The 16,272-nt window shown below is 40.5% G+C and overlaps 1 protein-coding gene across 12 annotated transcripts in view; it reads right to left on the bottom strand.

The window, feature by feature from the left end:
* Positions 1-16,272, bottom strand: part of LOC121885499 (transcription factor 4-like) — a 333,572-nt gene that overhangs the window by 24,810 nt on the left and 292,490 nt on the right. For all 12 annotated transcript variants that reach the window (XM_042395007.1, XM_042395003.1, XM_042395006.1 and 9 more), the window contains 7 exons: positions 15,148-15,253; positions 13,580-13,728; positions 12,609-12,756; positions 8,183-8,253; positions 7,867-7,945; positions 3,768-3,847; positions 3,308-3,517 (listed from right to left, as the gene is read on the bottom strand). In XM_042395007.1, coding sequence (XP_042250941.1) covers positions 3,308-3,517; positions 3,768-3,847; positions 7,867-7,945; positions 8,183-8,253; positions 12,609-12,756; positions 13,580-13,728; positions 15,148-15,253 — 843 coding nt within the window. The remainder of the gene's footprint in view (positions 1-3,307; positions 3,518-3,767; positions 3,848-7,866; positions 7,946-8,182; positions 8,254-12,608; positions 12,757-13,579; positions 13,729-15,147; positions 15,254-16,272) is intronic.

Below are 16,272 nucleotides of genomic sequence, written 5' to 3'. Positions count from 1 at the left end.
CTTTTTGGAACTAATTGAAAATATGTCAACAATATGTCTGTGCAACTTCCTGATGTTGTTTACTTACTCTTTCTCAAGGTTTTGCCTTTTTCATATTGAACAGTAACTATAATCCAGATCAACTTAAACCATAGTTTATTTGTCATAACTACAAGCTTGTGCATATAGTAGAAAGCAAACATTTTTCAAATATTTCCATTGGATGTACAAAAAAAACAGAACCAAAACCAAAACATTACCACTGAGTGTAATCTAGAGTTTTGCAGAATCCTCCAATATCGACACTCTTGTCTGGCAACAGGGTTGAGAAAAAAGTATAGTTTTGGTATTTCTACTAAATCTCTGGTATTGTATCAACATTAGTATTGAAAGTGTCTAACTGGCTTCTTCTCTTTTTCACCTGTGGAAACTGGGTATCACTGTACTTGTACTATCCAACCATATCAAGATTAAAAACTGACGGCCATTACATATAAACCTATAGTATCATAATATAATATATAATATATCAAGGAAGCTCGGGTGTTTCTGTGTTTGGGAATATTGAGGAGATCATTAAAAGCAAACTTTGAGAAGTACATCTGGTAACAGCAGCTCCTCTGATTTCACTGCTCTACAGCAGTGTGTCCCCACAGTGTCAGTGGGCTGTCAGGTTTGGGTCCCTACAATGTGATGTTAACCATCACATGCACCCCTCCACGATGTGTGTGTGTGGTTATACAGCTGCTGTGTTTTTAGTCTTAATGAGCCTGCTTTTCTATTAGCCAAAAAGTCAGTGCCTGAATAAACACACACTCACACACACGCGTGCGCGCACACACACACACATACGGCAGGGTCCTAATGACAACAACACAAGGAGCGATTTATGAACTTCTGTGTGTGTGTGGAGCCCATAAATAAAAAGTGTTTTTAAGCACACGTCCTTCACTTCACTTTATTCTCTTTTTCCAGTGGTTACGTAAGTAAAAAAAAAAAAAAAAGTCAGACGTACAGTATATTTGGAATCATTTCAAGATTAAACTAAAAAGTAGTTTCTAAAAACATTTTTCTTAACAAAACTTTGAATGTTTTCTTGGGCTAAACCTTCACTTCACTTCATGAAGCTGAATGCCAAATTTGTGTCTGTTGACAGCCAAAGAGCAGCAAAGTGCTTAGAACAACATCCAAATGAAGCTGAAAAGTTTGCAAATATTTCTCTTTCTCTTATTTTCTTTACCGCTAACGTTACATCAATGAATCCTGACACACTGTTTTCTTCTTTCCACTCCCACAAGTGAAATCTTTCATTAATTTGAAATGCTTTCTTAATAGTCTAATTATTTAGTGAAGTTATTTAGTTTCATTATTAGTTTCTTTTAGTGTGACGTTCAAATGACTTTGTAAATCAGAATAACAAACTCGTCTTTTCTTTCCTTCCTTTGTATACGTCGTTAAAAGCAGATACGTCTCATGAATGAACCAATTCTATTAGTTAAATAAATAATTAATCTTGTTCTAATTACATTTTACCATTTGAATCACAAAACCAAGCCTGTGTGTTTCCCCCAGAGATGTCTTCCCGAAAATTTCAAATGTCTTTAAACATCTCAAGTTAACCTTCAAATTACTTAATCACACCAAATTCTTCTTTCTTGACTTTCATTACTTCTTCACAAGCTAGTCGCTAACTTCCTTCTTTGTTGCTAGGCAGATAAACAAGGTAGGTGAGAGCCGTGAGACTCAACCATACAGTACATGTGCCATAAAAAACAAAACTATGAGCTAAAAAAGGCTAAAAAGGCTCCGTGGAGCTACAGAGTTTGTGACAATTCTCTTTGAGATCATAACTTTGAGTGACACTTTGCATGTTTCACCGTCAATTGATTCATTGTTAAAATATATTGATCAGTGCAGTTTTAAGTAGGAAGAAGCAATGAGGACAACAAAGAACCTGCATGTGAGCTGAGAGGTAAACAAATGTGAGTGGAAAATGTGTGTGTTTATCCCAGACAATGATGCAGTACTGAGGTCCAGGAGAGAGAGAGAGAGAAAGAGGGAGAGGGAGAGAGAGAGAGAGAGAGAGAGAGAGAGAGAGAGAGAGAGAGAGACAGCTGGACAGATATGCGTGAGAAGAGGATAATCTCTGTGGGAGCCAGCCAGCACACACACACACACACACACACACACACGCACACGCACGCACACACACACACACACACACACACACACACACACACACACACACACACACACACCCCTCTACCACAGGTGGTCTCCATTTAGAAAACAACACTTCAAAGTAAATACTTTAACAAAGAGCAGAGGGAGAGTCACAAAGCTCCTGAACTACTGTAGCGAGGAGAGTGTAAAGTGCTGCTAGTGCCTCCTGGAGCCTGCAGTGTTCAATACAGCCACACAGTATAAAAACTGCAGGACAGAACGGCCCACCGCACATCACTCCTGTCAGTGATAACGCTACACTCGCCGCACTAATAGCTGAGATCTGGGAAAACGGTGACATCACTGAAAAGTCTGACATGTCAAGAAACACGAGCTCCCGACTGAATCCGAGTGAGCTCAACTGAAATGTAGCAGAAAGTTGGTCTGTAAACGCTGATGGATGTTTAAAGCCAACAGTTTGACTGCTAATTTTACTGTCCACCTTAGTTTTATCTACGTTTGTCTGACCTGGAGGTTTGTTTCCAACCTGCTTCTTGACATCTTTTTATTGATGTTGCCATGTTGACTAATCTTAGCTATTGTCGATGTCATTATTACAATTACTGACACATCTACAGAGAGGGAACGGCGAAAAAAAAAGCCTGATGGCTGATGTCACACGACGACGACGAGGCTACGGTTTTCTACAGAGAGGTGTTGAGGTTGTGTCTTGTGTGTGTGTGTGTTTGCGTGAACATCTGGTGTGTGTATGTGTGTGTCTACATGTGAATATGCACAAATGTACAACACAAATAAACAAAGTAGGTCTGAATGAACATGTTCGGGCATCTGAATGTGTTTATACTGACTGCGTTTTATAATACTTTCTTTCTTTCTCTCTCTCTTTCTCACTCACCCTCCTTATGTCACACAGCTGTTTGGTTCTTAATGTTTATTGTTTCAAGCTGACAAAAACAAGACACAAGTCTTAAATATGGAAAACATTACGACTGTCTTACTTCATGTTTTCAATTCTAGCACCTCTCCTCTTCTCTCCTCTCTCCTCTCTCCTCTCCTCTCCTCTCCTCTCCTCTTCTCTCCTCCTACCTATGACATCACTCTTGCACTCATCACCACGGTATAAAAACGTGCTCTCAGGTCCTACCATGAGGGGGTGTCTGTTGGCCGACAGCAGTCCCGTCCCGTACCCGCTGCTCAGAGCGCCCATGGCGCCGTTGTGCGTATGTGCGGCCCCGATGAGGCTGTGCATGTCGCTGTGCCCGCTGCTCATGCCCGTCGAAGGTCCCACCGCGTGGCTCCGCAGTACGTGTATGGCATCGTCCAAACGCTCCAGACGGTCCTCGATACGACTCTGCTGCAGAATGTAAAGACGCAGAAAGAAAGAGATGAGAAACCTGCTATATCCTTTCCTATCTAAGTCAGTAACATAAGATAAGTTGGGTTTAAATACATTTAAATGCTTTAATCTCAACGGTGTCCAAACTCCGCAAACCAAAAAAAACAACAAATAAAACCCTTACTGGGTGAAATCACCCTTTAAAAACCCTCCCATATATATTTCAGACATGTACACAATGTGGTGGTGTGTGTCTGGGTGTGCATACCAGTGAGTGCAGCGGAGCTTCGTAGTTTGGCGATGACGCTCCCTGTCCGCCATTCCTGGACCAGACAGCTGAACTGGCAGCTAGGAAAAAAAGAAACAAAGAGACGTGATCAGGAGAGGATATGTCAGTGGAACATTAAAAACAAGGATCCTTCTCAGGAGTCAGAGAACAGGCAAACATGAGTCCCAGATAGGACGCGACGTTGCATAAGTAGATAAAAATGTTCTGAGTGAGTGCAAAAGGAGGGAGAAGTGTAAAGAGAAAAGGGACATCAGGCGGAGATAAAAAAAAAAAATGGATGCCAGTAGCTGACAGGAGACATTAGTGGTAAGGAGATTGGTTATTAATCTGTAAAGTTAACAATCATGTTTAAGATTCGCAGGAAACCACAGTTGTCTTTGTTTAGTTGAGTTCAAACTGACATGACTTCATCTGTCTGTTTCGTATGTTGTGTGATTGACTGCCTGCCTGTCTGGAGTGTAACCTTCCTCTCACCCAGTGCATGCAGGGATAGGTTTCAGCCCCCTGTGACCATGCACAGGATAAGCGTGAAGAGAGAATGGTTGGATATCTGTGGGTGGATTAGAGCCAAAACCTCCTCTCCTTTTATATGTCGAAGAAAGAAAGCACTCCACACAGGACGCCAAACGCCAGACAAAACGTCTTTACACACGAGGAGTCTCTCATCATATCCACTTGTGGTGCTCGGACATAATAGACGCAGGGACGAGAACGAAAAGACAAAAACAAAACCAACTCATATCTCATAACAGGAATGCTAATATCAGACTTTTGTCTTTGAAAAAGGTACAAGTGGTTGATTAGCATGGACCCTCTGCAGAACAAACAAAGCTTTGTGTCTGTTCTTTTCCCGCTTTGTGTGTTTGTTGTCGCTCTGAAGGGTCGTATCTGAATCAACAGGTCTCATTAGCTGGTAGACAGAGGAGAGACAGCGACTTGAGTGAATTCACATTATTATGAAGCTCGGAGTGATAACAGGCTGCTGTATGGAGGACTTTCAACAGTGTCTGGCTTCAGAGGTGGGACCAGCTTACAGATGATTCTTCTGAGGCTCAAGTAGGTTTCAAATACATTTTATCATCATATATTTCAAAACAAAAAAGCATAACAAGGTGCTTGAATTGTAAAAAAAAAAAAAAAGTGCCAGTACTTTAAATCAGCAGCCTGCATAATATCCAGTAAGTGTTAACACAAACTGCACCAAAATTATTATCAGATAAGGCTGAAATTTACTATATTTTTCTTATTGTCAACAAATCTCATGTATTGTGTGTGTATCCAAATTCTGATATATCTTATTCCTCTGTGCTGTAGACCTCCGTTGTTGTTCAAAAACTATTAAAACACGTCCATGAGCCACACAGGTGCACTGGGTGACATGTTTCTTCGCCCCAAAGACAACCGTAGTTTGTTTAGAAATGGTCAGTCTCATGAGAGCAGCTCTGTGTAAAGGCCTTTACACATCAGGGACGTGATGAATAAACCACAAAAAAACTTGCCTGCGAATATTTCGCATCAAAACTATTCATACCGGCAGTGATACGAATTACTGGACAGACAAACTGCCTTCACCAGGCTGACTGACAGCAGAAATTTACTCAACCAAAATAGTTTTCATGTCGGCTCCACGGGAAGACATCGAGAGTGTTTGTATTTATTGATTCATTGATTTTATTTCCCCGCCCACTGTAGTGAGTGAGGAGAATCCACCTGTAGTGAAACAGGCGCCTTGATCAATCAATGTGGATATGGTAAATAAGTTCAAAACACATATACAGCAGGATATTTAGATATTTGTATGATTTAAACAGCTGTCTGTGCAGATTACTCTTCATTAAACGAGACAGAAATAGAGTTGGAATGTAAAAACACACAGGGGGTCTCCATGTCCTTTGTCCTTTGTCATATAATACAGGGTGATGAGAAACATAATCAACAGGTCTGACATTGTCATTAGGAGTTGTGACGTGACATCGGTTCCACACAACGTGATTGGTTGATGCCTTTATTCGCGGTGTGAAAGCTCAGACCTCGTTCCAAAAAAAATGATGTTGCTTTTTCGCTGATTCATGATCTGTGTGAAAGCACAGATGGCTCACTATTGTATATTTAGCACAAATATACACATTCACCAAAGTTGAACTCACCAGGAAAAGTTCATGCAGACTTTGCCCTGCCAGTGAATCCACTGATCCTGGTGATTTCAATGTAATAAACTGATGATACCCTCCACTATTTGCAGTTTTAACTGCTAGTGTGAGCAGGCCTTAAATCACCAGCTCTCAGCAACAGCCTCTCTGCTGATGCTGATGACATCTCTGTTACTGCATTCTCACAGAGAGTGTTTTTTTACTACAAGTGAAATGTTTGGAAACAGCAAATCAATTCTGGCCGAGTCAGAAACACTGTAGACAAATTGGTTTTGTAGATATAACATGAAGTGCGAGGGCCCACCTCTCCTCTCATATTTGTTAAAAATAGCTGCCGTGTTCTGTTTGAAAACCAGAAGCAAAGACAGTCCTGCGAGTGATGCGTTCATCCAATGAGATGAAGGAAGCATTCATGTTGATTCTGACGGTTCCCTTTTAATTCCGACCAGCTGGAACCTGCCCAGGTAGTCCAAGCAGCCGGCTGGAGCTTGATCTCTTATTTTTTGTTTCCTCTTCTTTTCTCCTCTTGGCTCTTGTTTTCTTTACTTGTTTCCTCTCATCATCTTTCTTCTCTTTTCTTAGTCCTCCGACATATCCCTTCCCTTTTCCTCCTCCTTTTGTTTCCTCTCCTTCCCTTTATCCTTCTCTTTTACCACCATCATATCTCCTCTCGTCATCCTTTATTCTATTTTCTCACCCCTCCATCTCTCCTCTTCCTCTCTGCCCTCACCGCTGATCTCTCCCTTGTAACTCTGATCTCATCTCATTAGCTCCTGTTTCTCTTTTTTTTCATTGTCTTCCCATTATGTTTCGCAGTCTTTTCTCTCCCCACTCCTTTATTCATATTACATGCTCATTTCCATATGCTAATTAATGAATAATCACCTGGGTACATTCATGTGCAAATACAAATATATGTATTAAACGGCAGGGTAAATTATTCTGAGTCCAACACTGTAAAACACCCTCGCAGAATTAGCCTTGGATATCAATTTGCATGTAGTTTGCTCTAATAGGCTTCATTTCTAATTTGTAAAAAGTGGAGTAACTCTGACACAATGATAAACACCAATTATGGTTTAGCAGGCAATATCCCAGGCAGCTATAATGACGAGGAGGAGGAGGAGGAGGAGGAGGAGGAACAGAGGAGGGGGCTTGTGTTCGCAGAGCCGGTAGGTTTGTGAACGATTTGTCGAAGTGGTGCTCGTAATTAAAGCTATCAGTCACGAGGCGTGGCAGAGAAATATCAAACGGTGTGTGTAGCAGCGACAATTAGAGACAAATTCAACACAACTATTATTAGGAAAAGTCATTTTTCACTTTAAGGAGCAGAGAGTACAGCATCAGCTGGGAGGAGGAGGAGTAACTGGTGGAAATGAGAGGAGGAGGAGGAGGAGGAGGAGGAGGAGGAGGGGTACAGAGAGGAGACACAGCAATGATTGTGTTGTTACTGTTACTTTTATACTAAGCTATTGCATATCTAATAAAGAACGCAATTTTCTTTTAAGTATTAAACCAAAAAGAAAAGCTTTAGATAAATGTGTTTGTGATTTGTTTATATATTTTTTCTCTTTTTCATGACACTTCCTCTTTCAACAGCTGTATTACAGTAGTTCAGTCCAAGTCAAGTCAAGTCTCAAGTCATTTAAAACAAGTCCAAGTCAAGTCTCAAGCTATTTAAAAGAAGTTCAAGTCAAGTCAAGTCTCAAGCTATTTAAAAGAAGTTCAAGTCAAGTCAAGTCTCAAGCTATTTAAAAGAAGTTCAAGTCAAGTCAAGTCTCAAGCTATTTAAAAGAAGTTCAAGTCCTCATTTTTCAAGTCTGACTCCAGTCCACGTCTCTAGTCAGCTCTGCTTCGTCAGTCTGTGTTGATTCTGTGATGATGATGTAGCTGGTGAGTGGTGATTGGACGGTGAAGGTCGTGCTTACCTGTGAGGGAGGGCGGGGAGCCGACTGGGGTGGAGGGATTGGACGAGTAGCTGTTGTTTGTGTGGTCTGGAGAGTAGATCTGGGGGGAAAAAATGCTAAAAAGTCAAATGGCAAGCTGGAAAACATCATGAAGATAAAAATAAATGAATATGATAAACTCAAAAATTCTTGAAAAGACTTGAAAAAAAAGTAACATGAATTATAAAATCATCTCACATTAATAGGAAACTGAACAGGTCTCACATTGGTATGTATGTATGTGTATGTGTGTGTGTGTGTGTGTGTGTCTGTGTGTGTGTGCGTGTGCTGTACTTGCCGATGCGAGTGCTTTCCCTAAGGCGTCTCCTGTCTGAGAGCTGCTGGCTGCTCCGCTCTGTGCTCGGTTAGCTGTGACACACACATGCGCGCACACACACACAGGGGAAAAAAAGAGGGATGCAGGATGTATCCTTGTTAATAAGGATGTTGGCAACTAACATCTTTTAATTATTCTGTCTATAAGTACACCATCAGTCCATCATGAAAATTGCAACACATATTCATTATGACTAAAAAAACGGCAACTTCAGCTGTCCGACGCCGTGAAAGCCTGGAAACTGTAACCAGGTTAACTGCATGTTTCATCCACCAAAAATTCCAGCTGTGTTACTTTGTCTTCTTTGGCCACATGGACACACATTTTTACTCTTTATGTGTTCTGTCTTACACTGCAGGAAATAAAACATGTAGTAGATGATGTGGAGGCTGACAGTAGTATATAATCAGCATTTTTGCTAGTAAAAAGTGATGTTGTTAGCCTCCTGTATGTGCTAATATATACTAATTGGATGGTGTGACACAGACTTTCAAGCTCCACCTTTCCTCAAAGGTCAAGTGGTTTAAAATTGGCACCGCTGACACGTCCATTCCATTCAAATGAGTTGCTCCAAGCGTTCGCCTTTATAAACTACGTGTAACCAGACTCTTATTCAAATAATGTGACAAGAAGCAGAAACTGGATCCAATGAGACAGAATCAGACTTTTAAATCCAACCTGACAGTAACCCCACGTCATCAACACTACGCCATCTTACATTTTGTGACAGTACAGTTTTACCAACAATCAACATTTACATTTAATCTCATTGTAAGTGACTGACAGCATGTGCTAGTATGTGTGTGTGTGTGTGTGTGTGTGGAAATGCTGGCCTTAAATACAACTAAATCTGTTTCACACACTTGAAGAGCGCTGAGGCCAGAGAGGAAGGAAGTGACCTCACAGTACCAGATGAGCGCCCACACACACGCACACACACGTACACACACACACACACACACACACACACACACACACACACAGAGGCAGAGAGACTCTGACATGCTCACAGCTCATCTCTCCTGATAGCAGATCCCAGATGGAAAGTTTACGCTCGCACACACAAGTTAGACGCACGGACACACACGCGCGCACGCACACACACACACACACACTGCACAGCAAAAACACATCCTTTCATGGCAAATGAATCCATTACAGAGATTGGCAGGACTGGACTTCTTTAAGCTGTTAGATAGAGAGAGAGAGAGAGAGAGAGAGAGAGAGAGAGAGAGAGAGAGAAGGAGAAAGACAGATGAAGAGAGAGAGACAGGTAGAGAGAGACAGGAAGCAGCATATGTTTTGGGGTTAAAGCCTCATGTCTCACTCACGCCACACTACTGGCCTAATAAACCATCCAAGGGATTACTGTTATACACCACACACACACACACACACACACACACACACACACACACACACACACACACACACACACACACACACACACACACACACACACACACACAAAAACAAACTCAGATCCTGACTTGATGCATAATTTAGAACATATGCAGGAGAAAATCTTTTTCATAAATGAGAGCTTGTTACCACAAAGGAGGAGAGCGTTCAGAAGATGAAACCGACTTTCTATTATTCACTTTATCTGCATCACCAGTTCAAAGAAAAAGATCTTGTCATTTTATTATCTTATTGCATTATTAATGTAGGAATCAAATTATTATTTTGCTTTGTATGTATTTGATCATTTAGCATTATTTCTTTATTTATATTTTATAAAACTTGCGCCCATTTGCTAAAAACTTGAAATGTCCAGTTTCCTTTGCTGTGTCAGAATTCCATACCACACACAAACTGTATACAGTGTGTACTATATACTTGTTTCATACTGTTTTTGTATATAATTAGTATAAATGAACTTTAACCTTTTGTGCTAATATGAAATTATGCAATATGTGTGCTGATAGTGTCCATTTCCTCTGAGCACTGCATTGTGGGATCATCAACAGCACAAAAATACATTCAACATTTTCAAAGCAGTAAATACTCAAAACCTAGTAAAGGAGTCGCTGGTGCAGGTGACAAACACATGATCCCTCACCTGCTTCCCACCAGTTGTGTTCATGGGAGCATATGACCAAGCCAGAGACTGAGTCTGGGGTCTCTGTGGTGTAGTTGCCCTCCTGACCCTTCTCATTTTAAATCCAACAGAACTCCTAATCCTATTACTGGACTGAATGTGACCTTGTCACACTGTTCCTGTGGACTGAGAGGTGGCTGTAAAGTTAGTAGTGTAGTAAAAGTATCAATACATCACACAGAAGATTCACAGCCCACTCCTGCAGTATGGTCCACTCCTCCTCTGACTCAGTATTTCACCAAATCTTAATCCAACCCTCATACTAGCTCTAACATTCAGACCCGCCCTCACCTTCGCCACAGTTTTTACTTCATCTCTCCTCTTCCCTACCATCCCTCTTTCTCTTTATTCTCTTCCCCTCGCTTGTTTTCTACAAGAAAACCAGAGCGAGGCGAATCTAAACCAATCTAAACACCGCTGTGCGTCTGTGTTCAAATGTTCATGTGTGTGCACACGTGTGTCATATGTTTATATTTAAACCAACAGCGTCATGTTTTTTATTAAGTTCATCTTGTGTTTACACTCATCCGCTCTAGCTTGTGTGTGTGTGTATGTGTGTGTGTGTGTTTGTGTGTGTTTGTGTGATATCTTTCTGGAATGTTGGAGATATCTTCCCATGAAAACAAACTTTCAATCTGTTTCTTATTGCTGTCCTATTTGTTCTACGGGACTCAAAGCAAGGGGTCCATATGGCATGCTGTGTGTGTGTGTGTGTGTGTGTGTGTGTGTGTGTATGTATGTGTGTGTGTGTGAGTGATGTCAAGGTCAAGCCAAAATGGAGTACTAGTGTTCTTCTCAGTTCAGTTTTTGACTGCCTGTCTAGTTTTTAAAGCCTCTTTCACACATGCAGTCTTTCCCTGAAATGTTCAGGAACATTTCCTGCATGAGGTGTGAACGGGAGCAGGGATCCATATTCAGGGAAATGTGTACCGCCAATTTCCCACCTCAACACCTTGTAACATATCAGGGAAATGTCGGTACGGCTGTGTTGTGAATGAAAGCAGTAACGTTACAGGGACAAGCATGTAAAGGGTTTGTCTGATGAGAGATGCTTCCATGTGGAGCGAGCAAACCAATCACAAGACGGGTGACAGGAACTATGTGTGAAAGAGGCTTCTGTGGTTTAAATCATCCTATGTCTGGTGGTTATAACGGGTTATGTGGTGGTAGATAAAAATGTGGATTAGCTGATGTTGTCTTCTGACTGATGGACTGTCTTAAATAGGAAAATAGTAGATGAACTGTGGATTCTTTTCAGAACACAAACACAGCATTGCATCCACTCAAACATGAAAAAATCAGAATGATCAGTAAAAGATTCTCATCAACCCACAAAGAGCAAGTAGAAGTTACTGCTGGTAGTGTAAAATGTAGATGTATAAATCAAATCAGAGCTTTTGAACGTTTTTTGGGAAAGTCTGAAGTCAAACGTCAAGTCTTTCAGGTCAGTCTGAATGACTAACTGCCCGAGTCAAGCTGCAAGTCTTCCTCTACCAGGTTAAAACATGAAGTCTGTTTGTGCTTTCAAGTCTGAAGTCAAGTCTTTAAGGAGTCAGGGTCAAGTAAGTGAATTCCCACAGCAGTCCAGTCAAGTCATTGTTGTGACTAAAGTCTGACTCAAGTCCGAGCCTGAAGTCTACAGCTCTGACACATTCATCTTGTTTGTAGACAATAAAACAAGTGAAATAAGTCATGACACATGACCTCACATCTGTAACCGCATAATAATCGCAGATGAGCAATCATCTCCGCTTTGTTTCTTAATGTAAATATCCAAATTCTTAAAAGAGGTTGAGTTAAAGAAATTAATTAAATCATCCTTAGTTTTTATTTTCTGTCCAATCAGATAAAAAAGAGGCAGGTCTTTGTTCTCTGTCTGCCTGTATGGACATTGTTAACCTTGTTTGCAACTGAAATGGCTGTTCTTCATTTAATTAATGGCATTAGGTAATGTCATTATCTAGCCACTGACTGATTAACAGCAGATGACTTTGCGGTTAAGGATGCCATCAACACGAGTGATAGTTGAGCTGTGTGTCTCTCCTTTTTTAAGGGCTGCAAAGTTTGTCCTTGTGTGATCAGGTGTAAAGAATTCTACGTCTCCTCAGCAGGTGTGAGTTAGCCAGCTGCAGTGGGCGGGGCTGAGCAACCATCAACACGCGCTGATGGTTGATTCATTATCCAAAACTAGTGTTTTATCATTTAACTCAATTTGAAAAGCAACCTCATTCCTTCTTCATATGCTTTTCTTCAGTAAACAGGTATACGTCCACGCAGGCGTCTTACCCATGACGCTGTCTGTGCCGTTGGTGGGGGCGGTGCAAGAGGCGGTGCTGTAGTGATTGCCCCCGCCTCCGCTCCCTCCCCCTCGGTGGAAGCTGGACATTGGAGGAAGGCTGGAGCTGATGTCTGCAGACGAGTGCGCTGGGTAGCTCTGCGGAGAGAGAGACCGACGGAACGAGATGAAACTTTAACGAGAGACTGACACAGCGCTGCAAAACAGAATAATAAAAATACAGAAGGATAGAACGTTCCGGTGATAAAGACCAAGCCTCGTCATTGGATAATTATACAGAGCTCTTATTGGTTAGCAAAAATTACAATCTAATGACCCTTGACAGATTTACAGCCCCACATGTGTGTAAAATTAATGAATGTATGTCATGTGCCCAGATGTGCAAATGTACATTCAGTAAGCATAAAGAAAGTTAAAGCCGACTGAAGATAATTGGAAGAATACAACATGTTGAATACATTATACAGTGATCCTATGGACTTTAACTGGTGCTATTATTGACTACTGGTAGATTCAACAGATGTTAGTTTCTTATAAATATATGACTTTACTGCGGTGGTGACTATGATTTTAACTACCATAGCTTCAATTACTTGGGTATTTAAATTGTTGTTTATCACATATTTGTCTGGTTTCGCAGGTCATTGGCCAGAAAAACCGCCAACTATTCTCAACAAATGACTCAACATTTCCTTGTGTTGTCATTTTGTGAAACGAGGACTCAGTTTAAGTTGTTGCCTTTAAAGACGACTGGAACCTGAATTAGTTTTGTTCTTTAAATGTAAAATTAGGAATATTAAAAAGCCAAATCCTTGAATTTAACGTCTAAAGAGCTAAGGATGAACGTGAAAATATGTTTGAATACTGTATTTTATGACTGGAGGTGAAAGAAAAAGATCACTACTGCCACGTATCATCCAGACTTAGGTTTTTGGACCGGATGACTGACGGCTCTGCTCACCAATCTGTCGTGAGGGTGAATCCCGCAGTAGGAGGAGCTCTGGGCGGGGCCGTGGGACGAGTTCCCACCCCCCAGCATGCTGCCGTGGTAACCCTGCTGGCTCATACTGCTACTACTGCTGCTCCAGGGATCGCCGCTGTGGTGACCATCTGATAGAGAGACACAGAGATAGACGAAAGAGAGGGAGAGGTCAAGCGTGTGTAAAGACAGTCCACCAGGTAAAAACACACTGCGGTTTGTCTCCGCTCAACTACTGTCTGTCAAACCTTCCTGTGACTCACTCAGAGTGTCTACATGCAGTTTAGTTATCTGACCCACTTTGTGTACTAACCTGATTTCACTAAACATCCATGTAAATGGGACACCTGCTTTCCTTCTTCAGGTTTAAGAATAACTCAGTTAACACAGATCAGTGCTGGACAAAGCTGATTTCTGGGAACCTTTATCCATGTTTGTAAAGACTTTTGGGAGTGTGTGCATTCACACGCAAGACACCAAGGAGAGTGTCTGGAAGAAAATACTAATATTTGAACCATCATGAGCATTGTTTGTAGTGAACAGACACAGAGTTAGAAGAACTCTCAAACAGTCGGATGTGCTTCAACAAAACCAGTTATAAAACCATTACACTGTGTCCACACAAAATACTTGTCTGATTGGCTGGCAAGTGTCCATTTAAATGAAATAACAGAACACCTCAAACAAAGTTCTTCACAAAAGTTTAACCACCTCTGATCAGCTCTGATGTATATGAAACTGCAAGTAAAGAACTGTTCTGCTTGATTTAACTCTTACTTGTGAAACCGAAACAAACAAACAAACATTAAAATGACTTTTAAAATAGCTTCTCTTTTCACTTATGGTAAGTGACTACAGAATAGATATAATAAAACACAGCAAAGTGTCCTGATATGTATGAATAATGGCCTCAAAAAGGGGAAAAACCTTGATCTGGTGTGGTAATTTTTATGGTAAGACACCCCTTCCAAAAGTGCATGCATGAGGTAGAGCATTTTATATTTACCATCCTACAAATCAGCAAAAGTTCCAGTCCAATCAGAGAGAGTATACATACAGACAGTATCCTCTGGAGTTAAAAGATGCACAAAATTAACTTGCAGCTCCTGTTAATACCAGAATGATATTAGAGGCATGTTGTGGAGGTCAGCCGTTTAATTCTCCGGGAAGTGTCCGATGCTACAGTACGGCTTCTGCAGCTGATCAGGAGAGTTATTGAAAAGACTGGTCTTGATCTGTGTATTATCGCACTTTAGATGTGAGAGCAGGAATACCTAACAACAGCTGCAAAGTTCGTAACAACCATGTTGACATCTCTGTTGTCTCCTGAAAAAGATGAATGTCTTATCTCGGTATCTATTACAACAAGCAATAAAATGTACGAGTGAAATATTTTGCTGATTTTAATCTGAGAACATCTTTCAGCTTAGGGCTCTCCAACTTATTTTGTCTGTGCTCCAGTATCCAGTGTAAGGGAGTTTTGATGAGGGACAGACCTGTGTGTGTGTGTGTGTGTGTGTGTGTGTGTGTGTGTGTGTGTGTGTGAGTACCTGGCATAAAGAACGAGCTTGGGAAGCCAGCGCTGGGAGGTTTCGATGAGGGATAACCCGGTGAGTCCCTGTTGTAGTCGGCTGTACTGGCAGACGGAGCGTACACCTGCAACACAAACACAGAAACACACACAACGTCATTGCGAAGTCAGAACACTGATCAAAATAAAACATCTCCCGGCCAAACACAAACAGCAAAACTTCCATTCTCTCATTTTTCTCCTTGAGGCTCAGCGGTGATCGTTTTCAGACAGACGTCCTTTCCATGATCTCACATCAACATCAACCCTTCTTTCACCTGATTGGACGAACACAATACTTCCTGAGCTGTCGTTGGCCTCTGCTTCTGATCTACAGGCTGGAAAAATACTTCAGCTGTTCTGGAAACTTTGTCCAAATTCAACTAAAATCACTTAGTGAATAATAGAAAGACAGGTTGATTCAACACAGTCTGCAATTCTTTATAGTTATTAATGTAAAAATATTTTTCTTTATAAATATTTTAGGCTTATTAAGTCATTAATACTTTTAAAGCTAGGTTATGCATGAATTGATATCTTTATTATTTTACATTTTGTAACATTTTTTAACTTTTTAAAAATCATTTTCAAAAAAAACTTTTTATTTGTACTGTAAGTAAAAATTAGCAGATAAAAAAAGCGTTTTAAATAATAATAATAATAATAATAATAATATAGTATAAAAATATTTAGGTTTTTGGTAAAAAAAAAAAAAAAAAAAAAAAAAGCTTGTAAATTATTATTACATTTTTACATTTTGTAAAATTAGTCATTTTTAAACTTAATTATCAGAATAAATAAGTATTATTTTATTTGTTTTTTTATTTTCAAAAAATACATTTTTATGCTCTTTAAAATAAGATTAAAAGCTTTTAAAACAGACTTTTGATTAAATGTTTAGCCTTAAACTTAATACTACAATTTTTTAATTTTGTAAAAACTTTCAGGTTTGTCAATGCAAACCTCAACACTCCAGTCGTAGCCATGGCGATCACTTCTATAGCATCTACAGCGTCCACCACTTTAGCTGCAACGACTATAACATAGTTCCTAACATAAACATCAGCCGCAACACGTTTTCTGTCAGTCGTCCTCTCGCTCAGAC

Source organism: Thunnus maccoyii, chromosome 19 (assembly GCF_910596095.1).
Source record: "Thunnus maccoyii chromosome 19, fThuMac1.1, whole genome shotgun sequence".
Lineage (NCBI taxonomy): Eukaryota > Metazoa > Chordata > Actinopteri > Scombriformes > Scombridae > Thunnus > Thunnus maccoyii.
This window is presented reverse-complemented; position numbering and strand designations above follow the sequence as displayed.